General features: G+C 49.8%; 1 protein-coding gene across 5 annotated transcripts in view; it reads right to left on the bottom strand.

The window, feature by feature from the left end:
• The window catches only part of PIP5K1C (phosphatidylinositol-4-phosphate 5-kinase type 1 gamma), a 52,844-nt gene that overhangs the window by 7,521 nt on the left and 18,984 nt on the right, over positions 1 to 26,339 (bottom strand). For 3 of the 5 annotated variants that reach the window (XM_064734408.1, XM_064734412.1, XM_064734413.1), the window contains exons 2-15: positions 19,984 to 20,015; positions 17,149 to 17,235; positions 16,717 to 16,847; positions 16,012 to 16,129; positions 13,840 to 13,992; positions 11,008 to 11,307; positions 10,315 to 10,520; positions 8,765 to 8,848; positions 8,209 to 8,257; positions 7,197 to 7,281; positions 3,630 to 3,791; positions 3,442 to 3,471; positions 2,549 to 2,690; positions 2,232 to 2,264 (exon numbers count right to left, since the gene is read on the bottom strand). In XM_064734408.1, coding sequence (XP_064590478.1) covers positions 2,232 to 2,264; positions 2,549 to 2,690; positions 3,442 to 3,471; positions 3,630 to 3,791; positions 7,197 to 7,281; positions 8,209 to 8,257; positions 8,765 to 8,848; positions 10,315 to 10,520; positions 11,008 to 11,307; positions 13,840 to 13,992; positions 16,012 to 16,129; positions 16,717 to 16,847; positions 17,149 to 17,235; positions 19,984 to 20,015 — 1,612 coding nt within the window. The remainder of the gene's footprint in view (positions 1 to 2,231; positions 2,265 to 2,548; positions 2,691 to 3,441; positions 3,472 to 3,629; positions 3,792 to 7,196; positions 7,282 to 8,208; positions 8,258 to 8,764; positions 8,849 to 10,314; positions 10,521 to 11,007; positions 11,308 to 13,839; positions 13,993 to 16,011; positions 16,130 to 16,716; positions 16,848 to 17,148; positions 17,236 to 19,983; positions 20,016 to 26,339) is intronic. The other 2 variants (XM_064734409.1, XM_064734411.1) reach the window with 2 other exon arrangements.

Below are 26,339 nucleotides of genomic sequence, written 5' to 3'. Positions count from 1 at the left end.
CAGCCTGAATCAGTCCAGAGCCAGCCAAGCCTCTTGTGCAGCTCTGCCCCAGCACACAGCTGCTGCTGCTGCTGCTGCTACCATGGCACTGGGCTCCCAGCACAGACTCAGTGGCTGATTTCAGCTCAGAGGGAGCACTCAGACCCCCCAGGATTGAGGGTTTGGATAACCAAAACTCCCAGGAAAAAGAGAGGGAAGATTACAGCACTCAGGAATAACAAGGTGGGAAAAGAGGACAAGAGCAAAGGAGTTCAACAGCCAGTGCAGCAGGAAGTGTCAAATGGAGCATGGGAGCAAAGAGAAGGGACCTCCAGGGAAATCCTGTGTCCAGAGTCAGCCTGGCACCAGCCCAGAGCCTCTGACCTCCCCCAACACTCCCAGCACACCAAAACTGTTCCAGGGTTGAGATTTATCTGCACACTCTGGAACTGTTTCTGACAATCTTCACTTTAATACCTCATGCTATTAAAGCAATTACTTGTGCCAGCAGGGCTGTCCCCATGGGAAGGAGGAGCAGGAGCCTGCCCAGCCCAGGGGCAGCTGTCAGAGAAGGGCTGAGCCCTGGCTTCACTGACAGCACTGCCCTGCTCTCACCAGTGGGCAGCACTTCAGTCCAGCTCCATGCACAGAACTTGCTACACTCTTCCTCACAGGGCTGGACCTCAAACCTGGACTCAATTCCCCAGAAGACCAGAATAACCAGAGGCATGACACATTCTTGAGCAAATTGGGTAAGGTTTTTTCCATCTCAGCTCAGGAATGTAAATTCTTGCTTTAACAAATTTGTGTCTGCACTGGTTTTCACCAGGGGATCCCAGAGAGCTCCACAAGTGCAAGGTCCCTACTCTCCCAGGAAGGGCACATGGAAGCATTGGGATTAGAAAGGGACAAATTGGGCAAAAACCAGCAAAGGTGGCCACACCTGCAGACAGGCCCTAGTCAGTGTAGCTCTGGCAAATGTGTGACAGAAAGATCTACTCTGACCAAGGCACTGAGCTCCCTGAACGCTCCCAGGTCACTCTGACTCACCTGACCCATTTCTGGAGGAACAGTCACACACCACAGCAGCTCCCTCCCTCCAGGAGGTACCAACGAGTCTGAACTATTTTGGATGAAGTCACTGCATTTGCCACATGGGCCCCACCACTGGGACCTGGGTTTAAGTCTCCAATTTTCAGCAATTCCTAACACTGGATTCTGCAGGACATGAGGTGCTTCACAAGTCCCTGACACTTCTCACAGTGAGCAGGTCCCTGCCCTCCAGGGCAGCATTCAGCAACATGCAGCATCTAGAGGGATTTTCATTAGGAAATAGCATAGAAAGGGATTTTTTTTCACAGTGCTTATCAACTGAATTCAGTAAATCACTCAAAGCTTGGAACAACAGCAGATGCCAGTAACGTGGGGCAAACCCTCATCTTCCAAAGACCTTTCCTTCCAAGCACCAAACACTGACTGCAGGGAGAGAGGACATCAGCCTGTCAGGCTTCTCTGCCATGGCACATCCTAGGACTGATCTCTGATGTCATTTCAAAGCCTACTACACCTACACAATGCCCTGGAAAGCGAGGGCAGAGCCAGCAGCATCCGCTGGCTCCTCGTGCAGATCCTGCTGACATGGGCAATGGGGTCATTTTTACTGATGCAAAATAATTCCACAATAATGCACAATATTAATGGTAAGAGCCTCTAAAATCAGACACCCCTCTGCAGCACAGCATTTCTGTCCTACCTTGCCCTTGGCTCTGAGACACCACAGGAGGAAAAAAGCCTCACAGGTTTCTGAAAACACTGGAAGCTCCTTCTGTGGGGACTGATGGTGCTCAGTGCCTCATAAAGGCAAAGCCCTTTCACTTTACCCAGGCCACAAGCAGATGCTCAGAGGAGGAATGTTCCTGCTGTCAGGGCTCACTTACTTGCCTAAAGGGACTTAAATGACCTTCCTTGACTCTGGTGCTGGGTGGGTGGGTAAATTTGGACAACACTGTTGTCCCCTTCCCTATCAAATAATTGGTATTTTCAAAGCACTATGAGATCTGCTTTGCAAGGAAAATTCCATGTAAGAAATGGGGATCATCTGATTGCAGAAGCAGCTCAGCATCCATGCCAAAATCCTGGAGCTGCTGAAATTCCCACTCAGCCCTCTAAAAGTGACCTTTGCACAGGGATAAACATGAGGTCTCTGCAGCAGAGAGCAGATGAGACAAAAGGTCAGAAAACCCATTTCTCACCTGCCATCCTGCCCTGAGGAGTGTGTACGCCTCCTGTGGAAAGAAAACAGGAGAGTTTGAAGGAGCATTTAAGCCAGAAATCCTGCACTGTCCCCAAATCTACCTCCACATCCCATGAGGGAGATGTTCTACTTAACAGCTGACACTTCTTCCAGCAATAATTAATCCCATCAAAGCTGTGTCTGCTTGCTCCCAGGAGAGATTTAATTAAAATCGGTCATTAGCATTGCAGAGTGCAGGGCAGCCTGCCGGGATCTGCAGCACAGAGAGCCAAGAGCAGCCACTCAGCACCAGTGGGAGCAGGGAAATCTCCTCACCTGTACCTGGGCTGCTCAGAGGACTCCGAGGGGGATCGCTCGGGGACAGACAGAGATGTTGACGATAGTGTCGTGGCTATGGAGGCCGTGGTAGCTTCTTCAAAGGAAGGAGGAGTGCAAGGGAGCAGGTCTGGCCTGCCTGCTGGCCCAGAGCAGAAGCAGGAAGAAGAGATAATTAAGTCAAACACCAACACTTCACCTACACCAGCCCCGTGCGAGGCTGTTCCACCATGAACCTGCAACCCCCATTGGGACTGGGCACTCAAACCACAGACAGGCAGAAGTGTAGTTGGGTCATGACAGCCTCTCCCAAGGCATCCTCTGGGGAGAGCCAGTCAGCACCACTCCCAGCATAATAGGCAGGGAATAGAATGCCAGTGATGACTTCTCACTGGTGACCAAAGCTGGATTAAAGCCTTGGATCACCAGGGATAAATATCCAAGAGAATTAAGAGATGCACTGAGTGTTCAGTGCTTTGCACAGGGAGCAATCCAACACCCATGCACTGGAGGAGCTTGTCCTCCAGCACTCAGCTGTAAATGCAGCCAGATGGAAGTGAAGGAAAGGCAGCACAGAACCAGCCCATTCCTCTTTTTTTCTAACAGCAAGATCCTGCCTGTTATAACTGCCCAAACACTGTCATTGGAGTGCTGCAGTTCCCAGTCACCCAACCCCCAATCTTTTTTTTAAAGGGTAGAAAATGCAACTCTCTGTTGGCTTTGGGCTATGACTGATGGTGCCCCTTGGCAGCAGCTGTCTTGCAGCAGTGATGCAGGCGACCATTTTTACTGCAGAACCCCAGAGTGCTGCAAAGAAGGGATCTGGTCTCCTTTGATGCAGAGGTGTCGCATCAAGTACCTGCTGGTGCTGCGACAAAACAATGCACTCTTACCTTCTTCCCTGTCCTGGTTAGGTTTAGCACCTGCAAAGCACAGCAAGACATGCAATGAAGAGCTATCCATGAGGAAATATCTGCAGTTGGTGCACAGTGGGGAACTGGATGAGAACAAGGGAGGATCCTAAAGAACTGCTAGGAAAGAGAGGGTAAGCACAGAGGCGCGCCCCGGGCGGGGCTGTCACCTTCATCGTCCAGCGTGGGGTAGCTCCGGGCCGCCCGCAGGTCGTACTGGGTGTCGTCCTTGTCGGAGGCCAGCTGGCTGGCTGAGAACGCCGCCGTGGGACCCGCCGTCTTCACGGCCAGCAAGGCACTGCGCCCTTTCTTGGACGGGGACGACTTCAGAGCTGGGGGGCACAGAAGGGCAAATGTCGCTCTCGGGGTTTAGCTGGTCAGAGGGACTCTGAGATGCGTCAGAGTCTCTTCTCAGCTCGGTGGTCAAAGAAGGAGTCAGAACTGTTCAGTTCTCGGTCTCAAGGTTGTTTATTGTTTCTTATCTATAAAATTCTTTTTTCTGGCCTGCTGAGGTCCGGCAGGACAGACAGAGGCACTTTGGCTGCCCCCAGAGTGGTGTTATCTCTTTATACCAAAAACTACGTGTATATTATTTACCATGACTTTGTAATACCTATCATGTTGCAGTGTGTTTTAAACTTCCGGGTCCCTTACCCAGGTGTGCCAAAACCCTCGCTGAGTGAGTCCTGTCAATCAGGCTTAACATTCCAGCAAAGATGTCGTGTGGTTGGTCAAATTCAAAGGATGCCCCTCAGGCCCAGAGGTCATTGGCCTGTCTAGGTGTCCCTCGTCCCTTGAGACCCCGCCCCCCCCACCTGGTTGGTGGCTCACCTGTCCCCTCCCCTCCCCCTGAGCTTAAAAGGTGAGTCCGGCCATGTGGTCGGGATTCTGTTGGAGCTCTTCCCAAGATTCAGACCCCTGTAACCATGGAATAAACCTCTGGATATTAAACCCTCCAGCAGAATCCTCTCCTTTTTATCTCTTCACCTTCGCCTGAAGTCTTCTTCCTGAGGTAAACGGAGTTCCTAACAAGCCTGGACTTGTTTAGTGCCCAGCTGAAACCACCAGCAAGCTAAAGGTGTCTCTGGGGTGATACACCACAGTTGCCGCCTTTGGCCTGGCAGCGAGGGTCACACTGGCCCAGGCACAATCTAACTGGTAATATTGGGATTCATATTCCAATACTATCACTTATGTTAATGGACGCTCCTCTGTCGGGTTAACAAGATATTTAATACTCTGCTTGTTTGACTTGTCATATATTGGTGATTTGTTAATAATGTACAGATGTAAGCTTGTGTCATAGAGGGAGGACCCTGGTTACTCATTCTAGCATTAGCTCTCCTATTTAAATATAGCTTAGTGTGACAGTGTTCACAGGGGTCTTACGATGAGGGAAGAGATGAAGATCTGACTCTGTTTCAGAAGGCTTGATTTGTTTTTTTATGATATATATTACATTAAAACTATACTAAAAGAATAGAAGAAAGGATTTCATCAGAAGGCTAGCTGAGAGTAGAATAGAATAGGAAAGAATGATAACAAAGGTTTGTGGCTTGGGCTCTGTGTCCAAGCCAGCTGGGCTGTGATTGGCCATTAATTACAAACATTCAGCATGGGCCAATCACAGATCTACTTGTTGCATTCCACAGCAGCAGATAACCATTGTTTACATTTTGTTCCTGAGGCCTCTCAGCTTCTCAGGAGGAAAAATCCCAAGGAAAGGATTTTTCATAAAGATGTCTGCAATAGGTTGGCCTGTTAATGGAGAGGGAGTCATTGGGTTCTTAAATTTTTGTGGTATAGAGCTTTAACGCACTCTTTGTTGATGGCTGCTTGAGGGCCCACAGTGCGGGGGGGGGGGTCATTATTTATCCGCTCGTGGAGATTGTATTCTTTTTTAAAGGAGCTGTACCTCCTTTAAATAGCCCTTAATTCGCTTCATTAGGGTTTGTGGGTTTTCCTTGGAGAAGAATTAAGAGGGAACTTAGATTCGTTTCACAGGCAACCAGCTATCACCCAGCTCGATTGGCTTTTCACCTCTACTAACAAGTCATCCCACTCTTTTGCCACAGAGACGGGTTCGCTCAATAATAGCTGCTCGTAAGTAGCTCGCTTGGGTTTCAACTTATGTTAGACAGTGAGCTTTGACTTTAACCCAATCTAAAAGTGCCAACATCACAGCAGAAGATGGAGGCTAAGAAGAAGGAGAAAGGCTGGACACACTCAGATTCTTCTCTCTTGCTCTCTGAACCCCTATTATAAAAACCCCCAAAAATCTATTTTTTCACCCCGTGACAAACTAGTTATTATTCTACTTAAACTTTCGTGGCTTGCAGATCTTCATATAAGGTTGATCATTTGCTCCATGGGTCATAATTAAAATCCCAGGTGTCTTGGGCTCTGTGCCAAGGTCTTTGAGCCTCTGGCAGGGGTCCTGGCAATCCAGGACAGCCAGAGGGATGTCCTGAACTCTGACATGTCGGAACCCAGGACATTCCTCTGGCTGCCCTGGAGGACTCAAGACCCTGGCAAGGGCCTCAGAGACCTTGGCATGGAGTCAAAAACACCTGTGCCTTCCATTTTAGCCCATGGAGAAAATTGCCAACTTTGTGTGAAGATTTAGAAGCCACAAGAGTTTGAGTAGAATGATAGTTAATTTGTCACAGGGTGAAAAAGTAGAATTTTGGGGATTTAGAATGGGGGTTCAGGAGGCAAGATGGAGGAATCTGGGTGTGTCCTGTGCTCTTCTTCTTGTCCTCCATCTTCTGCTGTGATGGTGACACTTCTGGATTGGTTTAGAGTAGAGACAGACTGTCTAACATAGGTGATAGGTACTGGAAAATTATTGTAAATAAAGTACACGTAGTTTTTAGTATGAAAAGCCAACACCACTCCAAGGGCAGTCAGTGTGCCACAATCCAACCTGCTGGACAGACCTCAGCAGGTCAGAGAAAGAATGGAATAGATAAGAGAAAATAAACAACCTTGAGAACCAGAGCTGAGGAATCTCGACTTCTTCAGTCACAGGGCTGGGAAAAAAACTCTTTAATACCTCGGGAGCCATTTCAACCACAGAAAACCCAAGAGTCAAAGCACCACCACCAGCTACTGTCACACCAAAGGTGTTTTTCCCTTCACAAGGAGAGGCTCTGCCCTCACACACATCCCTTCAGGGCTGAACCCAGGTCAGCTGCAGGGACTGGGTGGGAGTCTGAGCAGACCAAGGCAAGCTGTGACAATCTGAAGGCTCTGCAGTTCTTAGCTTTGCTCTGTATCATGGAATGTTTTGGGTTAGAAGGGACCTTAAAAATGCATCTCATTCCCCCCCTTCTATGGGCAGGGACATGGACACTAGAGCAGGTTGCTGCAAGCCCTGTCCAACCTGGTCTTGGACACTTCCAGGGATCCAGGGGCAGCCACAGCTGCTCTGGGCACCCTGTGCCAGGCCTCACTCTCATATTTCCTAACTTCTCATCTAACCCTGACAGCTCAAAACAATTGCCCCTTGCCTGTATAAAAAATCCTTCCCCCTCCCTTATCTAAGCCCCCTTTAAGCACTGGAAGGGGCTCTAAAGCCTCCTAGAGCCTTCTCCAGGCTGTACAGCCCCAGCTCTCACAGCTGTACCACACTGGAAAACCCTGCTCAGGCTCCAGCCCAGACTCCTCATGAAGCCTGCAGCAGCAAGGCCAAGGTAAAACCTGAGAGCACAGCAGCCCCTGAACTTGGTACTTACAGGAATTCTTTCGAAACACCGTGTTGGTCATGAATTTGAAGAATCTCTCTGCATAAAAGCTGGGTCTGTGTACTGACACCGTGTCCTACAACAGCAAGAAGCAATTGTTTAATTTTAAAATGATCCCTCAAGGCAGAATTTCTGTAACAACCAACAGTCTTTTTTATTCCAACATTTAGCACTGACAGAGCCTTAAAATGGAAAGGCTTAACTGAAACACTCTAATTAATGCTATAAATAACCCTGAAGCATTGCCTCTGATTGCATTTGATTATATTCTTGCTGTGATTTTATAATGGATTTCGGTGATTTTATTCCTTTGTAGACTTCCTGGATTTTTTTTAAACACTGGCCTGATTGCACATGAAATTTCTTCTGGCTTTGCTGGCTGCCATTCCAATCAAACCTGGATACTTTTGCATGTCACACAGACACCCAAATTCAGCCAAGGGTCTCCATATATTTCAAATGTTCTTGTTTAAAACAGTAAAACTGAAGCTCTTTCTGCTGCTGATGTTTGAATGTGCTTCCATGACTTGGCATCTCCACATTTCCTTTGCCACTTTAAGGGAAGCCAGGAAATGCAAGGCTGAAAAATGCTTTCCACATCCAAGGTTCTTTCAGAAACACACACCTGGCTGCTGCAGGAATGAAGCCAGCAAGGAAACATGGAAAGGGATTTGCTGGCACAGAGCTTGCTGAGGTGGGAACAGCCAGTCACCAGAGAGAACCAGGGCTCTGACAGCCCAGGAACACACACACTGTGTGTGCTCCTGGTGTCATGGGAGACAGAGCAGGGGAGGAAAGCTGTGATCACAACAGCTCAACGTGTGAGGAGCTGGATTGAGCAAGGAAACCTGGCTGGGAATAAGTGGCACCACCCTGCTGGGCGGGAATGAGGGGCAAGAACTGCTCCTTTCATCAGCTGCAGCTGTGCCAGATCAGGGTCCACAAATAGACACCAAGCATCCTGTGAGGCTTGGACAACTCCTGCCTCTGCACAGGCACTCACCCCGTCGTGGACAAGGGCCTTCCAGGTGTGCTCTAACTTCTTGATGAACCTAATTCCAAGGAGAAGTGGAGAGAAAAATAAAGATACAGATTCAGGCATGCACTATGTACCAACCCCCCCTTGTCATACCCTACAGGGGAGATCCCTGAGCTGCCAATGTCACCAGGACTGAGCTTTCTCCAGCATCTCCCCCAGGAGGTCAGGACTGCCTGGGAACCACAGGGAAGGAGGAGCTGGGCAGGAAGAGGTACACATTACACCCCTGGAGATTTGCTTCCCACACTGAGGTGGGAAACGACTTCTTTATGAGCAGCTCAACATCCTGGACAAAGGGCTGAGTGTCCCCAGCTGTTCTAAGGACATGATGGAAGCCCATGGCCAGCTTGGGACAGCCATATCTACTCATTCTCACAGTCCCCAGGACAGAACATGCCCCCTGCTTCCATTTGGTACTAAAAGAGATGTTATCAGCCACAAAAGACACACTGTGTGGTGGTTTCTGTCCTCACCAAATATCAATTCAATGCAAGCCAACCCACAGTGCCAGGTTACCCACCTGTATGACTGCAGGATATCGATGATTCCCACGTGCAGCAGGAGACGTTCTCCTTTGCCGTTCACTGCTGGGATCCCTCCCATCCTGCAGGTGAAGCAGAACCTCAGCAGGTGCGGCCTCAGCCAGGGCACCTCTAACACCCAGCTCGGGGAAGGGCAACAGCAGCCGTGCTAAGGGGCTCTGGTGGTGTCAGACACAGTCTAAAATTGGTGTGCTCACTTTGGGCACAGCCATGGGAGTGACCTGGCCTGAGCCTGATGTCCCAGGGTCACTGCCTGCATGGCCACACACCACTGTCCTGACAGCACCTGTGCTGTGTGGCACAGCTCTGCCTGGGCCAGAAAGCACCACGGAGCTTTCTCCTGCCTGCTTTATTCTGGGGATCAGGTTATTTTTGGGTCAGTGAGAGCTGTCTGCCATTAGGGCAGTAAATCCTTCAGGACAAAGGATTCTAGTCCTGTCCACACTAATGCCATCCTGCCAAAGTGCAGCAACCATAGGCACCAGCACACAACCAAAGCACAGGAATGTCAGATAATCCTTCAGGCAGCCACTGCAATTATTGATGCTGCCTGCAGGACTGGAAACACCACAGTATTATCTCAGCTCTCAGGACTGACCCTCCATCAAACCCACAGCAGCTGGTTTGAGACAGCAGCAAGCAGCAAACTCCACCATTCCTTGGCCCAAGAGCCAGGCAGAATCCCAGGCCAAGCACAGCACAGGCTTAGGGCAACCCCCAGCCTCCAGCTCCAGCAGTGACCCAGCACCTGGGTACTGCTGTCTGCTACCCCCACTGGGATGGCCTCAGGGAACTGCCAGGGATTCCAGAGGTGGGAGTGATGGAGAACTCCAGGCTCCTAGGGACAGACTGATCCCTATTCTGCTCCAGTATTTGGGTGCTGAGTGAGAACTGTCTCCTCCCCAGGGAACAGGTGGGTATTTAGAGGCTGTTACACAAACTGACAATCTACAGCCTACCCTAAGATGAGAGACTGCTGTGAGGCCAGAGCCTTACAGAACTATTTCCCACCCTGGCTTCCCTCTTTCCCACCACAATGGCAGCAATACCAAAACCTCAGGAGAGCTGCTCCTTTGAACAGCTCCTGTGTGTGGTGTTACATTTTAGTTGAACGGTTTGCTCTGTCTCACCCCTCGAAAATGTGGGGTTTATTCAAAGCCTGTGATCCTCCCCTGCAGTATCAGGGATCTGTAATCCCAAATTTGATTCTGTGCCCACCTTGAATCTCCCTGTGAAGCTGTGGGGGGTGATAAGTCTCTCTTGGTCCCTTTCCCCCCCAGACTCTCCCTCTCTCCCCCTCCCTTCCCCTCAGAAGCCCTGCTGCTCCCAGGGGTGGGACCCCCAATAAACCCCCATCTAATCAGCACCCCCAGAAGCCGTGTGGAGTCCCCTTGCCTGCCTGCTGCTACCAGGGAACACCCAGCTCAGGGAGCCCCCAAAGGACCAGCAACACCTGTGGGCCTCCTGAGGGATTTCCCCCTCCAGCCTCCCCCTCCCAGCAGCAGGAGGGAGCCCAGGTTTCACCCACGTGTCGTCGGTGTCGATGGCCTCGCCGCGGGCAGCCCCTCCCTGGATGGACTCCATGGCTGTGGAGTACAGGGCCTTCTGCCCCACGGGGCGCTTCTCGTCCGACGTGCTGTGGGCTCCCTCCGACAGCTGCTCCCGCTCGTGCTGGTCTATGTTGTGAACCCCAAGCAGCAGGCTGTAGTCCATGATTTTAAAGCTTTCCAATACCTACAGGTTAATATTGAGTTCAAGAACAAAGAGAAAATATCAAGCCAGCAGCAGAAATACAGACCTTGTAGCACGGAATCAAAGTAATCAAAGCAAAGCATCCCATCCACATCCCCACTAACAACTCATTTGACAGAGCCTGAAAGTTTCTGAACCAGCAGTGACCTTTGGGCTTGACTGCAGAGTTTGGCCATCCCACAATCACAGCAAAGGCCTGAAGACTTGCAAACAACACCCCACTGTATCTGCTGCACCGTGACAGGGAAAATGCTCCAGCAAAGCAGCTCCAAGGGGAGCAGGCTGCCAAAGTGTGATGCACCAGGCAAAGGAGCACAGCCTCAGTCCTCAGAGGCTGCCATGGCTTGGCTTTCAGGGAAAAGTGCAGGAGAAAAGACTGATCCTACTCTGGGCTCATTAGTAAGGCTCTCAATCAGGAATTGCTCTTCCTCATGCTCAAGAGCCTGTCCCTGAACTGGCCTCTCCTTACCAGACAGTCTCGCTGCAACGTCTTCACCAAAGCACTGAAGGTGTCTGCATCCAGCATCAGGCCCTCTGGCATGTCTTGGATGAAGTCCAGATCCTTGTACGTAGGGCTGGACTTTTCCTTTTCCTTCTTGGATGCCCGGCGTTTGTAGGTTGAACCCTTGAGGTCGAACTTCAAGTGCATTTTCACCACTCGGGGCAGGATGTTGTTCATCACCACCACGCGGATGTTTTTGCCCCCGGACTGCACACAGTACAGTCCATAAAACTTGGGCAGCAGAGTCCGGGGGTTCTGGTTCAGATTCTGCAGCAAGGGTGGAAAGAAGCACAGAGAAAAGGTCATTTGAGCAGAAAATTCCTGCTGTGTTCACCACAAAGCATGGCAACAGTTGGACTAGGGATTCTTTGCTGAGAGGTTTTCTGAGCTTAACAGAAGCTCAGTGGATGCATCTGACAAAGTCCTGCATTTCAGTGGCTTTAGGACCTGCAAACACAGGGACTGAGATGTTCAGCACTCTCTGGGCAAATAACCAAGTCCGGAAATCCCCTGCTTTCCCCAAGTACAGCAGCTAAAAAAAGGAAATCAAACTGGGAGAGAAATAAACACAATAAGTGGGAACTTCAAGCTTAAAAATAACAGCTCTCTTTATCTCTCCACCAGTGTCAGAATCAAGAGCTGTTCTCCAGCCCAGAATAAACCATGGACAGGGTTATTTTTTAAACAAAACAACATAAATGTTTTCCTCCTGTTGCAGAGTTGCTTTATAAAGCAGTCAACCAGAAAGCACGGATATCCTGTTCTGCTGTCATCTCCTTTTTTTAGGCAACAGAATAATTAGGAATGACATGACAGGCAGGATTTGCTTGTTCAGCTTTGGGCACATTTGGGAAGGAAACAGAACTTCTCTGCACGCTGTGGCAGGAAAGACAGACCTGACAGGTTCTGACAGACTGCAGAAACGTGATTGTATTAAAATTTCATTCCCCTCAGCTCACCCACCTGAGCACAGCAGTGAGCCCTCTTGGAGAGTGCCATAAGTAATGGAGGCAGGTAAATGGAAACAGCTTTAAAGTAACTCAGGATGAAACCACCCTGCTTCCTTTCCCTGACTCCTTTGACACAGGTGGGAGAAGCAGCAGGGTGATCTGGGGTAGCACCACAGAACCCACAGACAGTGGAAAGCTGCAACAGGTCACTCAGAACTCTGCATCAGACAGGTAAGTTCAGTTTAATTCACTGACTGATGATGGCAGGATTAACAGTGCAACTCCATTCCCACTCAAAACCCCACACCTGATTTACCACACACATCAGGCAACAGGCAGTGCGTTCCAAGAAAACTCATCCTGTCCAGGAATGTGAGTGCCACCTGCAAAAGCAAGTGATTCACAGAATCTCAGGATGGTTTGGGTTGGAAGGGACTGTAAAGACCATTTGGTTTCACCTGTGCCATGGGCAGGGACACCTTCCATTGTCCCAGGGTGCTCCAAGCCCTGTCCAACCTGACCTGGAACACTGTCAGGGATGAAGCAGCCACAGCTGCTCTGGGCACCCTGTGCCAGGGCATCCCCACCTTCACAGGGAACCATTTCTTCCTGGCCTGGCTGTCACTCACACACAGACATCCCATAAAATGCCTCTTTTGGGTAAATTTCCCATGGTAAATATTGAGTGAGGAAAGGATTTTCACAGAACCAGTGTAGGATCACACAACCCCACTGCTCAGGCACACAGATGGGGCAGCAGCATTGCTCCTCATCCCCTTCTCCTTGGCATCTTCACAACAAACAAATCCCTGGTCATTGTAACTGAATGTCAAGAGTCCTCATCCATAAATCTGGAATTTCCAGCACAGTTGTGCAGGGAGACCAGCTCCTGGTTTTTACACCAGAACAGCAGCTTTGGGTCCAATTTACTTGACCCAATGCAAGTCTCTGGGTCTCAATATCCTGCACTGCCAGACTGATATGCAAAGCAGGCTGGTACCTTGGGGGCCTCCAGCTTGGAATTGCTGCCAGTGGGAGTCAGGACAATCCTCAGAGTAATGGTCAAACAGCAGGAATGGGAGAGATTCAGGGACAGCAGTGCTTTCCCCACAAAACCAGGGTGGTTGCATTATTGCCTGGAGAAAAGGAGGCTCAGGGGGGACCTTTTGCTCTCCACAAGTCCCTGACAGGAGGGTGCAGCCAGGTGGGGGTCAGGCTCTGCTCTCAAGCAACAAGGGACAGGATGAGAGGAAATAGCCTCAAGTTGTGCCAGGGGAGGTTTGGGTTGGATATTAGGGGAAATTTCTTCATGGAAAGGGTTGTAAAGGATTAGAACAAGCTGTCCAGGGCAGTGGTGGAGTCACCATTCCTGAAAGCATTCAAATAATGTGCGGCTGTGGCACTTGTGGACAATGTGACCTTCATGGTGCTGAGCTGAAGGTTGGACCTGATAATCTTGGTGGTCTTTTCCAAACTTAAGAGTTTTACTATTCTATGATTGCAATCAGCAGCCATCCCCAAATGCAGGCTGGGGCAGATGCACACTGCCAAGTGAAAAAGGAATGAACTAGCTCTGGGAAAAGGGCACTCAGAAGCACACATCTGGGAAGCCATTTTGAGGCCAGAACATGCCTCCAAACTACAACACAATTATCTGCCTCATGTTTACCCACAGAGTTTGCTAATTATCAGCAGGATTCATGCTTCTGGGACTGGCTCCATGACATGTTGTTAACACTGTCCCTGGCATGGGGGCAGGTGGAGGACATGACCTGTGAGGTGCTCTGCCATGACAGAAAAGCTGCCACGACAAAGCTGAGCTGGCTCTGAGCTGCTGGGTGATACACACCATGTAGTATCCAGGAAGGAGCTTCTGCAGGAACTCAGCCTCCTTGTGCATCACAGTTTTGATGATGAATTCGTCGTCGCTGGTGACGTAGAAGAGGGAGCCGCTGGCGCCGGGGTTGGACAGCTCGATCAGAGGCTCGTTGCACAACGAATACTGGCCAGAAAAAGAAAACAAGGTGATGCTTCATCCCCCATTTACTGCAGATTTGAGTTCTATGCCCTCAAGGCCTTCCCCATCATGTCATCTCCCTGGGAGATTAAGGGGTAGTAAAGCTCAAGTGAGAACTATTTTCATTATAGGTTTGGTCTGAGCAACCAAACTGATGGACAATTTATAATTAGAGACTAAGATTACAGTTCAGAGCATCCCAACTGCTCAGTATCCCACTAATCATCTGCTTTCAGGAATATCCAGCCTTCATAATGACATCTTATCTGCTCCCATTGTGCCTGCACGCACGTATCACATTCAGGCTCTCTGAGCACAGCCCAGCACAGGCTGATGGGCACAGAGGATTTCAGGAGACACCACAGCCTGCTCAGGGAGCCAGATATCACTGTGCTGGAGGGAACACAACACACTGGCTGTTCTCAGCAGCTCCCCTGGCCTTGTGCTCCCCTGTTCTCTGCAAAAGTCAGTGCCAGATTCACAGAATCACAGAATGGTTTGGGCTGGAAATGACCTTAAAGCTCATCTCACTTCATACATGGGCAAGGCACTTCCACTAGGCTGCTCCAGGCTCCATCCAACCTGGCTGTATTTTTACAGCCACACCTCACTCCATCAATCCTGCTAAAAACACATTACAGATCTTATCATCTTATCCCAGGTGTGCAATGAAAAGGGACAAGCCCTGCTCAGGCACAGCAAAGAGTTCTGCACTGGGATCTGAAGTGGGAGAGCACATCTGCTCATCAGGACACAAACAGGTCCTCAAATAAGGACTTCCCAGCAGCACAGGAAAAAAAAAGGAGAAAGCAAGGCAGGCAGATGCACATTTTAGCTCAGTGCCCATCCAGACACTGCAGGGGTCAGGTGGGTTCAGGGCAGGATCACAGAACTGCTCAGTGAGAGGTGAGATGGGGAGAGGGAGGTGATCAGAACAATAAATTAAATGCTCATCATTATGTAATGAAAACAGCTTTCAGCTCTGCACAGATTAACAACCCCAGACCTGATCAAGCTAATCATCTCATGCATAATTAAAGGCATTTGCTGCTGTGGCAGGCAAGAGACAGTCAGGAGAAGCAGAAACAACAAATCAGAGCCATGACCTTTGCAGCTGAGGCAAACTCCTTGCCTATCCTCAGCTCTGAACACTCATCCATGAGGCAGCACTGCCTTGGCTGGCACAGGAGGGGATCACTGTTACCCCCCCACCGGGCCCTGGCACAGGCTTGTTTCAATGGCAGGTCCTCAGCTGTGACCACCCCTACCTACAGGTGAAGTCACACAAAAAGGGCTGTTCCAAAAGGGGAGCATGTGCTCTCGTGGATGTGTTTCCTTCCCCAGTTCACACAGAACAGGACGTCACACAAAGGCAAGGGCCCAAACTCAATCACAGGGCACTCAAAGCCCCAACAGCTTGTACTCCAAGGTATTTGAAAACCAGCCTTTCCAGCTCTGAGGAGCTTTTGAAGCACAAGAACAAGCTGTAGTTTATTGTGTCTTTTTAAGATGATTAAAGTAACTACTCTCACATAGCTCTCCAGTGAGTACACAAGAAAAAATTCCCATCTTTGTCCTTAGAGTCGCAGGGGACATTACAGGGTTGCACCCAGCAGCACACAACTCCTTTAGCTTGTAAACACAGTAAGTTATTGTTACCACAAGGAGCAGAGAAGGAAGCCCATTGCAGGGCTTACACAGCTCACACTGTGTGCAGGGCATGGCCCAGGCTGGCAGCTGCCATCCAGCAAACTCAGAATTGGAATCATGGAATGGTTTGGGATGGAAAGGATCTTAAACCCATCTCATTCCACCCCCTGCCATGGGCACAAATCACTTCCACTACAACAGGTTGATCCAACCCCATCCAACCTGTCCTGGAACGCTCCCAGGGATGGGGCAGCCACAGCTGCTCTGGGCAACCTATGCCAGGGCCTCACCACCCTCATGGTAAAGGTAAATAAAGGAGGACAAGACAGCAAAATCTAAAATGATTACCCATACCAAATAATCATCCGGACGAATCCCAAAGAGCTCCCGGAAGTAGCGGAAAGCCACGGGGGCGTAGGTCTTGAACCTGAAGTCGGCGAAGTGGTGAGCTGGGGTGAGGTTACTGCCCTCGCTGCACAGAACACACACATGGCACAGCCTGTTAGCACCCACACTCAAGGACAGGCACACCAAAGCTTCAGATGCACTGAGCCTTGCAAAAAGACATCTTTGGAACAAGCACCACCACCTTTCTTCTGTGGTACGAAAACAGGAAAACAGGTTTCAAACTATCTGCCAAAATCTATTTCCAGAGATTAAAGGAACAACCACTTGCCAAGCAGAATATATTTACACAGAGAACATAACTTTTATGAGCTTTGTTTATTCACAGTTAGAGAGCTCCCAGAAGGAGTTGCTTCCATACAAAACATGGTATAATTTTGTGGAAGAAATGCTAGATGGACAGCTAGGAAGCGTGTAGGAAGGGTAACAAACTGGAGTGCACAGTACTGCATCCTTCACTGTGCTTCCCTGCAGGCCAGTGCACTGCAGATTCCAACACTTCCCACTGTTCTGTTTGTGTATTACAGAGCAGATTTAAAACATTCAGAGCATGCAACTCTGATCTAAAGACAGATGGAAGCTCTCTTGAAAAATCAGTGAGAGGAAAAGAAAATAACTAATTCATGCATTTATTTTTTTTTCATTCTCCTTTACCTTGGGAAAAAAATGCTCTCCACCACGTAGAAGTCCTGCATCAGGACATCTCTCTCTGGCTTGGAGCTCAGATTTCCCACAGTATATCCAATCCCCAGCTGGATGGCCCCCTTCAGAGTGGATGAGGTGGTCTGGCAAAAGGAAAAGAGCAGTCAGTGAGCATTTCACAGCAGATAATCACAATAACATCCCCTGCATTAGAACACAGTCATGTCTGTGACTTTTGTGGGGTCATCTCAGGCACCACACGCTGCTAACCAAGTTTACCCAGCTGCTGAAGAGATCAATTAGGGCTTCAGATTTGCTATTTGCAGGACTGTGCTGTCCAAGAGTGCTGCATAAAAATCTCAACCAGATTAATAACTACTGGGCCAGAACTTCTCTTAGCCTGTCACCTACTTGGGTGCCATCCCCTACTCCCCAAACCCAAACCTTTTTGTAGGTGGTTTCCCCAGAAGCATCCACACTTCGATGACCAATCCTCTTTCCTTGGCCTGGCTGTCCTGGCAGTGAGGGGCCCTGCAAGGAGAGCACAGGGACAGTCAGGGCACAGGCTGAGCTGCCACCAAGCACATACAGAGCAGCACACACACTCCCACACTGTACTGCACACAGGGCTCATGGTGAACACCCTGCAGAAAGTGAAGCTCTTTGAATCCTCCCCTGAAGATGAGTTAGAATAGCAGCACTCCACCTGACACCCTCACTGCTCACTGCAGAGCCCTCAGCGAAAACACCGAGCTCAGAAAAGATTCAACTGCCAAGATTGCCCTGGTGCTTGACTGCAGTTCCCATTGAGTTAAAACAGTCATGTATTAAATCAAACAGCCACAGAGACTTATTCTTAAAATCCCACGCCCTCAGGTGTCACACTGACACCTCGGGTTTTGCTGGAGAGATCAGAGCCAGCTGATGGGGACAGCCCAGCCCCTCTCACACTGAGATAATCCATTTAAGCAAGATCTCATCTGTTTACAATTCCAAGGCTGAGCCCACACAGGGTGAGCCACAGGAATGTCTCTTCCACAAGTTTTGAAGTTTACAGAAATGCCATAGACTGCCAGCACTTCAGGGTGCCAACAAACGTGCTCCTGTCCCCTTCTCCTCTCCTGCCTCTGAGTCTGCCTAGGCCTTTCTTTGCCAACCCAGAAGGCAGCAGGTTGGGGCTGCTCTTTAACAGCCTGGTGTAAGCAGGTGTTGGAAGTTCCCTGCAGCTCCTTTTGCAGCCTAGGGACTCTGTACTCCACCACCAGTCACCACTGCACCCCACCCAAGCTCTCTGCCAGCTGACCCCCCCATGGATCCTGGAGCCCACCAGACTGCTAGAAATGCTGTTAGAGACCAGCACCATTTTGGGGTTTGTGACATTGCAGAACAGTTCTGGATGTTCCTTTGAACAACATACAGAGAGATCCAAGGTCACTTCCCAAGTGACACTGTTCCATCCCCGTCCCTCTTGAGTGCTGCACAGACCCAGCTCCAAACCAACTGCTCCAGCAGACAATGGATAATTTTGCTCAGACTAAGGAGTTCTTTGTACTTTAGCTTTTGATCAAGAGCTTGCAGTTATTTCTGGTCAATCTGCTCATACTTCTCATACTAAGGGGCAGTCTGAGCTCTCCTTCAAAAATCCCATTTCCTACCCTATTTTATTGGCAGGGCCAGCCTTGCTTCTGAGCACTCCTCCTCCAGCAGCTGTGAGCAGCAGCACAGCTCAGCCTTTCCTTCCACCAACCCCTTGGATCTTTCTCCATGCAAGCCCCAGCTGTGCTGTCCCGCCTTGCCAATGGCTCCCCATCATCCTCCCAGCACGATGAGCAGACACAGGCAGGGGAAGGGGCTGCCATCCTAGGAACTGCAGTGACAAAAGTCTCTTCCAGTCTCCTGCTCTGCCTCTGGCTGTTTCCAGGGCAAGAAAAAGTGGCCCTGTTTGTGCACTGAATGATGCAACCACAGCAGCTGAGCTTCCCACTACACACATTCCTGTGCAGGTACAAAAGAATCAAGTGTCACATGGCAGGCAATTTTCTGGGAAGGTTTTGCTGTTCATGTATATAAATGCTCATCATCACAGGTGAAAATGGGATGGGGGATATAAAAAAATTTGATCAAACAAAAATCATTTGAACATGATGCCCTAAACCATGAGTGTGGGTTTCAGGGAACAGCTTTCAGCACAGAGCCTCCTACTAGATTCCCTGCTGCCAACTGTGAAGAGTTTTGCTCCAGAAGGTAACAGTGACTCAGAACCTGTGACCTGGAATATCTACAAGAGAAGATGAGTCCCTGGAGATGTTCCCCTGTTTTAGGGCTTCACAAATCACAGCCTCCCCAACTCACTCCCAGTGGGTAAGTGTGGGAATAAGAAAAATAGAAACTTCCACAGACATGGAAAGGTTTGATTTGCAGCCTTGGGAGAAGCTGGGATTGATGTAAAAATACAATACACAAACATTAGGCAGAAAAATCATAAACTTATGTTTCTATAGCTGTAAGTAAGAATATGCCTTAAGTAAGTGAGAAACTGTACTGGGTAAACAGTGAAGGGTTTATAATGTAAGGGTGTGGTTGTATAGAGTAAGCTAAAAGTTTAGAAGTTATAATAGAAGCATATGTGTATATGTGTGATAATAGCCCATTGGATAAAAGCATGCACAGTGCAGCAGAGGTAAGTAAAGGTGATAGCTTAGAAAAGCAAAATAAACCCCGTGGCAACTGTCTATTGGTTTAAAAAGTTATATATTGTCTTGTAACAAAAAACTTGTGACTACTTTGAGCTGTGGACGACTGCCTGCTCCTCTAAAACCTCACAGCTCTGAGACTGATGTTCATCTGAGCAATAAATCATTCTTAGCCAGAAAATTGTTCCATCCCTTCATTAAAAGCAGTGACAATGACAGGTAAGACCCAGCACAGAGGCCTGGGGATGCCCAGTGGGCACTCTCCAGTGCCCACCTCCAGGTGCTGGTGTGGGAGAGGTGCCCTGTCACTGATGCAGAGGCACCAGGGATCACACAGCCAAACCTGGCCACAAGATGGGCACAATCCCCCCACATCCCTTCTGTGGCTGCAGTGATGCAATGAAGGAACCCCAGAGACCTGCCACTAATTGTATTTCTCCCAAATAACAGATACAGATTTTGTAGTAATCTTGTAAATATTTTGAAATGCAGTTTTGCTCAGAAAAAGCAGGCAGAAGAGTTTCCTAGAGCTCTGTGTTCTCATTTCTCAACACAGGACTGTCAAAGCCAGCTTTACGCATCTCACCTCAGTGATGGGTGTCTTCTTTGGGCCCAGACCTGCAGACAAAAGGGAAGAGCATCAGGAGAAGTAGGGACATCCAACAAAAACCCCAACCCAACCACCAAAACTCTCAGAAAACAGCTCAAAGCTTTGTCTTTTCAAGTACAGCAGCCAGCCCTTAGAGCAGCTGGTTTTACTCAGTTTTCAGCTTCACCAGTTCAGGAATCTGATGGTACAGGAGTCACACGAACAATTTCATATTCAGAAGCAGCAAAATGCACATTTTTTCCCAGCAACAGCATTTCCTGGAGGCTCCAGCAGAGAGGTCTTGCAAATCTCTGCTGCCCCATTAAGCAATGGGTCCACACTACACTGAAGAACTGGATCCACACAGAAACCCAGAGAGACACTCCTGAAGCTGTATTCCAGCCACTCAGAAGGCACTTGACAAACTGTATTGATAATTGAATATATTTATAGAATCCTATGTCCAAATATATCACACAAATGAATGCATCATTTATCTTTATTGCTGCCTCAGGAGAAGCCACTGCTGCTCCATTACAGCCAACAGCGGAAATCAGGGTTTTGCCTTAAGCCTTTAGGTATAAAATCAGAGCTGGAAACACAGGCCCAAACCCTCTGACATGAGGCCATCTCCCATTTCCTAGCCTGAGTTTGTTTTTCTGAGTTTTTCAGACAGCAGAGAGCACAGGCTCCTGTGTGGAAGGTGGGGCTGTGAGATCCAGCCCAGCTGGCTCCTGAGAGTGACCATGAAGGATCAAGAGCTGCTGGAGAGGAGCTCCCCACAGCACCCCAGCACCTCTGTGTGCACAGAGCAGCTCTCATGGGGGAGTCTCCTGCACAGAACACAAACTCAGGGAACAGCTTTAAGGCCTTACTTCCACTGTGAGTCTGCCACTCCCTGCCCCTGTCCTACAGTGTTCCTACAGGCACAGATGCTTGGCATAATCCTTCAGAAAGGGCTTAAAATTGCAAAAGACCATTGAGTGCAGTTTTGAGTTCATCTACATTCAGATCAGGGGGTGGTCTTCCCTGGGAGGGAGTGGATGTCCTCTGTCCCACCTGGCTGGAGAGCAGGAAAAGCCCAAGAGCCCCCAACCCAATTCTGCTGCTTCAGCATCTTCCCCGTTTGGTGAAGGAAGAACTTTGAGGGTTTACCCATGGTACCTGTTCAACCCCCTCAAAGAGAAGCAGTGATGCTGCTCCAGGGCTTGTTTCAGAAGGAGCCTGAACAAGAACCTGGGCATCAGAACCTGAAGGGGCTCCAGGAGAGCTGGAAAGGGACTTTGGACAAGGGCCTGGAGGGACAGAACAAGGAGAAATGGCTTCCTATTGCCAGAGGGCAGGGTTAGATGGGATACTGCAAAGAAATTCTCCCCTGTGAGGATGGTGAGGCCCTGGCACAGGTGCCCAGCACAGCTGGGGCTGCCCCTGGATCCCTGGCAGTGCCAAGGCCAGGCTGGGCAGGGCTTGGAGCACCCTGGTGTATAGGAAGGTGTCCCTGCCATGGCAGGGGGTAGTACAAGATGAGCTGTAAGGTCCCTTCCAACCCAAAACATCCCAAGATTCCACGATAATGGGATGACAACACCAGGGAAGTGTGTGACTCAGTCACATTTTGGAAAATATTTCAGACTCCGGAAAGCAAATAAACAACAAACCCAACAAAAACCCTTGGTGATCACAGGGGGGATGAAGCAGCTCTGACTCAGAAGTGCTGCAGGTGTCTCACCATCCTGATCTCCACAAACTGGGCAGTCCCTCATGTGGAACAGGTCATGTCAGGCAGCATTTGGAGCTGTCTGCAGAGCACCCCTGGGGCTGCAGCCCGGCCTGGGGGCAGAGCCAGGGTGGCACGGGAAGAGTCACTTCTTGTTATTCTCGTTTAAACAGCGCCCACCTCCTGCCTCAGGAACAGCCACTGAAATGCCATTCCCTGTGCTGCACAATCCCACTGCAAAGGGGCAGAGAGGGGAGAGCAGTGGGACCCCAAAGGGGCAGAGAGGAGAGAGCAGTGGGACCCCAAAGGGGCAGAGCAGCTCCCCTCGGGCACACACTCAGGCTGGGCCCTCAGTGAGGGGTGTCCCTAACACAGGTGGGTGACACACACCACAAGGGACACCCTGTCACTCCTCAAGCTCTCAGACTGCAGCACCACAAGGCTCAGGACCACTGCGAGCTCAAACTGTGCTGAAAAATTCCTTCTTTGGCCTAAGCCAACACAATTTTGTGATCATTGAACAAAACACCCTGCAATGGCCTGGGGAGCAGGAAATACAGCTCTGAGTGAGCATTTGGCTAATGAACTTCCAGGGCACAGGCTGAAGCAGCACTTCCAGAACATGGGGGAACCCAAAAGAGCTAATGCTGCCCCAGACTGAGAACTGGAAATCACTGGGAGCACAGCACAGCTGAGAGCCCTGGGCCAGGGGAGCGTGCTCTCCCTGCACGGCTGCCACTGCTCTCCTGCTGCACTAAGCTCGTTTCTGCACTTTGTCATAATTCCAGAACAGGAGATTATCTTTAATTTTGTGATAATTACCACAAGCCACTTTCATTCCCAGCTTTTAAGTGTCTGCTGCTGTACACGTACCAAATGTGGAATCAACAGCAACCATCCACACAAAGGAAAGGTATTGGAGGGAAGGAACCACAGATCTCAGGGAGGAATGACACCTGACGTGGGCAAGAGCAACCCCAGCAAAACTTCCCTCTGCCCCCACAACTAATAAAAAGTAATCAGCTTTATAAAATCAACTTGTCTAGTCAGAAAATATAAAAATCATCCCCTGGCTCCTCTGTGCATGGCACATGGCTGTGCTCGCTCAAACAAGCTGACAGATGGTCTGGCAAAATCTGATTTAACTCCAGCTCCAGGGGTTACTGAGCCACGAGGCAGCGCTGGGGTTGGCGGGAGCGCTGCTGTGGAAGTTTCGACACTTAACGAGCTAATTGAAATAATTCTGATCCGATTTGGGCTGGCTTACAGGCCGTGCTCAGAAATGGGATGAGAGGCTCTTGGAGGGAAACCTTGAGATGAAACCCCAACTTTCTGCCTCCAGTCTGTGCCTGGGCTCTGCCAGGCACTTCATGCACGCTTGACCTGCTGCCTTCAGTTCTGCTCTCATCTGTGCAGGGCTTCCAGTGACCCTGTCCCAGGGCTTGAGCTTCTGTGCAGCCTCTGAAATGAACACTTCAGTTGTGGCATTCAGCAATTCCCATCTCAGACTTGACTTGTGTTTTTTCCATATTCACAGTCACATTGGACATCACCACCACTGAGCTGACACCCTGCAGGACAGGCAGGAATTTCCTCCTGGAAAGCCTCTGCACAGGGAAGGGCTCAAGTTTCAGCTCTACCAGCCAGAAGAGCAAAATCTCCACAAGGTAAGGGTGGGCAGGCCCTGGCACAGGGTGCCCAGAGCAGCTGTGGCTGCCCCTGCATCCCTGGAAGTGTTCCAGGCCAGCAAACTGGGATAGTGGAAGGTGTCCCTTCCACTCCCTCCAAACCAGCTGAGGCAGGTTGACTTGCCAAAACCCTTCACCATCAAATCAGGCATTAGAGGCTTCTGTCCACTGGAAAGGAATTCCTTAAAAGGTTTACAAAAATCCAGCAGCAGCCTAATTTAAGATCACAGAATATCCTGAATATCCTAGTGGGATCCTGGAATATTCTGAGTGGGAAGGCACCCACAAGGACCACTGAGCCCAGCCCCTGTCCCTGCACAGCCACCCCAACAGCCCCACCCACAGCACCCCTGGGAGCTCCTGCAGCTCTGGCAGCCTTGGCACCATTCCCTGGGCAGCACCCACATGATCTAACAACGAAGTTTTCTTTATATACACAGACATATATTTATAAATTTTACGTATTTGATGCTTTATGATGCCCTAGAGAAGTCAAAACAAATCTGAATAACCAGTGGACTCCTTTCTCTGATCAGAACTGCTGCTGCATCTTTACTAAAAGCTTCACTTTATTTAAGGGTTTATAAGGACATCCAATGTGACTGGAACTAAAAATACGTGAAAATAGAAATGCTACATAAGCTCCTTGGCTGGAGGCTGCAGCAGCATGACTCTCCCAGAAATCCAGCCCACCAGAGACCTGCAGTTTGCCACTTGCACCCAGCCTGCTCTGGTGGAAGGTGTCCCAGAGGAGTGTGCCTATCTCATTTTTCACTTTCTCCATTGAGAACAAGACAATGTGACACAGCTGAGCAGCCCATGTGGACAATGAGGGGATGTGGAGACTGTAACCAGGACGTGATTCCCTGTTCCATCCGACCCCTAATACAGCTTGCTCAGTCAATGCCTTACAGGCAAAGGCAGGAACAAGAATGCCAAGACAGGAGGTGTGGAAGTTAAAGTCCCTGCACATGTATTGCTATATATACAGGCAGAAAGGATGGAAATTAAACATATCCATCAAAAGAGACCACTGTTACTACCTGTAAGAGACTGCTGGTAAAAACAAATTAACCTTAAGGGAGACTGGGGGAAGGTGATTCAGCAAACCATGGAATAGTATGGGTTGGAAGGGATCTTAAAGTTCATCTCATTCCAGCCCTTGCCATGGGCAGGGACACCTTCCACTGGACCAGGGTGCTCTGAGCCCCCTCCTTGGGCACCTCCAGCAATGGGGCAGCCACAGCTGCTCTGGGCACTCTGTGCCAGGGCCTCAGCACCCTCACAGGGAAGCACTTCTTTGCAATATCCCATCCATCCCTGCCCTCTGACAGCGCATTCCCCCTTGTTCCATCCCTCCAGGCCCTTCTCCAGAGTCCCTCTCCATCTCTCTTGCAAGCCAGAAAACACTCCTGAGCTGGGAAGCAGCCTCTGATCCAGAGCAGCAGCCAGCAGAAGCATCAGGCTGTGTCTCAAGGAACAGGCAAAAGCAATCCCTGAATTTTTTCTCACATGCCACACGTGTGGCTCCAGCTCCCAGCACACGGAGCAGCAGCACAGGGCAGTCCTGGGAGGGGAGGGGACACCACAGGGAGCAGGAGCTGGCTGAGCCCCCCCAGAGAAGGCAGCTGAGTGCAACCTGCCCTTCCCAGGCATCTACTTCTGATCATTAAATATATTTTCTTCCCATAATTCAACACAATTTTATTCAGATGAGAATCATCAAGTAAGGCACAAAATTAAATTAAAATGTTGGGGTTTTTTCCCCTCACATGTGCTATATCTCTTGGCAAAAGAGCTGTAGCTGTTCAGCACCCTGGGTGTGGATCACTGCTCCTGGCATCTGAGAGCTTGGAGAAATAAGACAGAAATAAAGCAACCTGAGATAAATTCTGCTTGTTATGTAGAACCTACATAAAGCTTTACCATCTAAATGTATTTATTTTTCCCTGCAGCATGGCCAGACTGACTGACTTTTGGGATCATCCACACAAAACTGGTGCTGACCCTCTCTACTGCCTGGCTCACCCCATTACTCATCCCAGTGTTCAGGCAAGGCTGGCTCCATCCCTATGGGCAAGCACACAGGGGGAGGAGAGGCCTGGCTCTGACGCACCTGCAGCACAGGTAGCTCAACATTCCTCAGGACACTTCAGCCAGCATCCACAGTCCAGCAGCTGTTTGCAGCAGAAATGCTGGCAGCACCAGGCAGTATCCAAACTGGGTACAGGAGAGGCCAGAGAGAAATAATCCTGTTTAATCCCACCTCAGCCACCCTGACCTCCTCCCTGTCCTCTGCTCCTTCTTGTCACCCACGTGGGCTCCGTGCCTTGTTTGAAGCACACAGGAGCCACCTTCACATAAAACAACATTTGCACACCAGGATCTGCTGCCCCAGCTCCGAGTGATGCACTCTTCCCATGGCCTTTGTCTTGTTTTCCTCAGCAAGACGCTGGGGATGGGAACAGCAAGGCTTGTACAAATAAATGGCTTGTACAAACGAAGGGAAAGAGCTTAATGTGCAGGCTGGGCCTCGGGGCACTGCTGTGCTACCTGCTGAGAGCAGTGACACGGCTGACCCCTCCTTTCCACCCCGGGCATGGACATGCTCTTCCATTAAGTGGAGACAGACGGGCACAGGGAGCCCCAGACACCCCCTCATGTTTCTGACCCCAGAAGCTGCTCCCCTGCTGGCTCCTAGGGATCAGCACTGAACCTGTATTTTACAGCCCAGCTCTCCTGATCAAAGCAAACTTCCAGCTTATGGAGCATCAGCACTGCCAGGCACTGCCACAAAAGGATGTTCTGCAGTAAAGGCATCTACCAGCCTGGTTTATTTTTGGGTTTATGCAGAAACTCTTTCTGCCTCAAAAATAAATCCGTTTATCCCAGCTGAAGACGCAAGCAGGGAGTTAACACGTCCCTTCCTCATCGTCAGTGCAGGTGCC

This window comes from Zonotrichia leucophrys, chromosome 28, assembly GCF_028769735.1.
Source record: "Zonotrichia leucophrys gambelii isolate GWCS_2022_RI chromosome 28, RI_Zleu_2.0, whole genome shotgun sequence".
NCBI lineage: Eukaryota > Metazoa > Chordata > Aves > Passeriformes > Passerellidae > Zonotrichia > Zonotrichia leucophrys.
The sequence above is the reverse complement of the archived record's forward strand: the minus strand, read 5'-3'. Positions and strand labels throughout refer to the sequence as shown.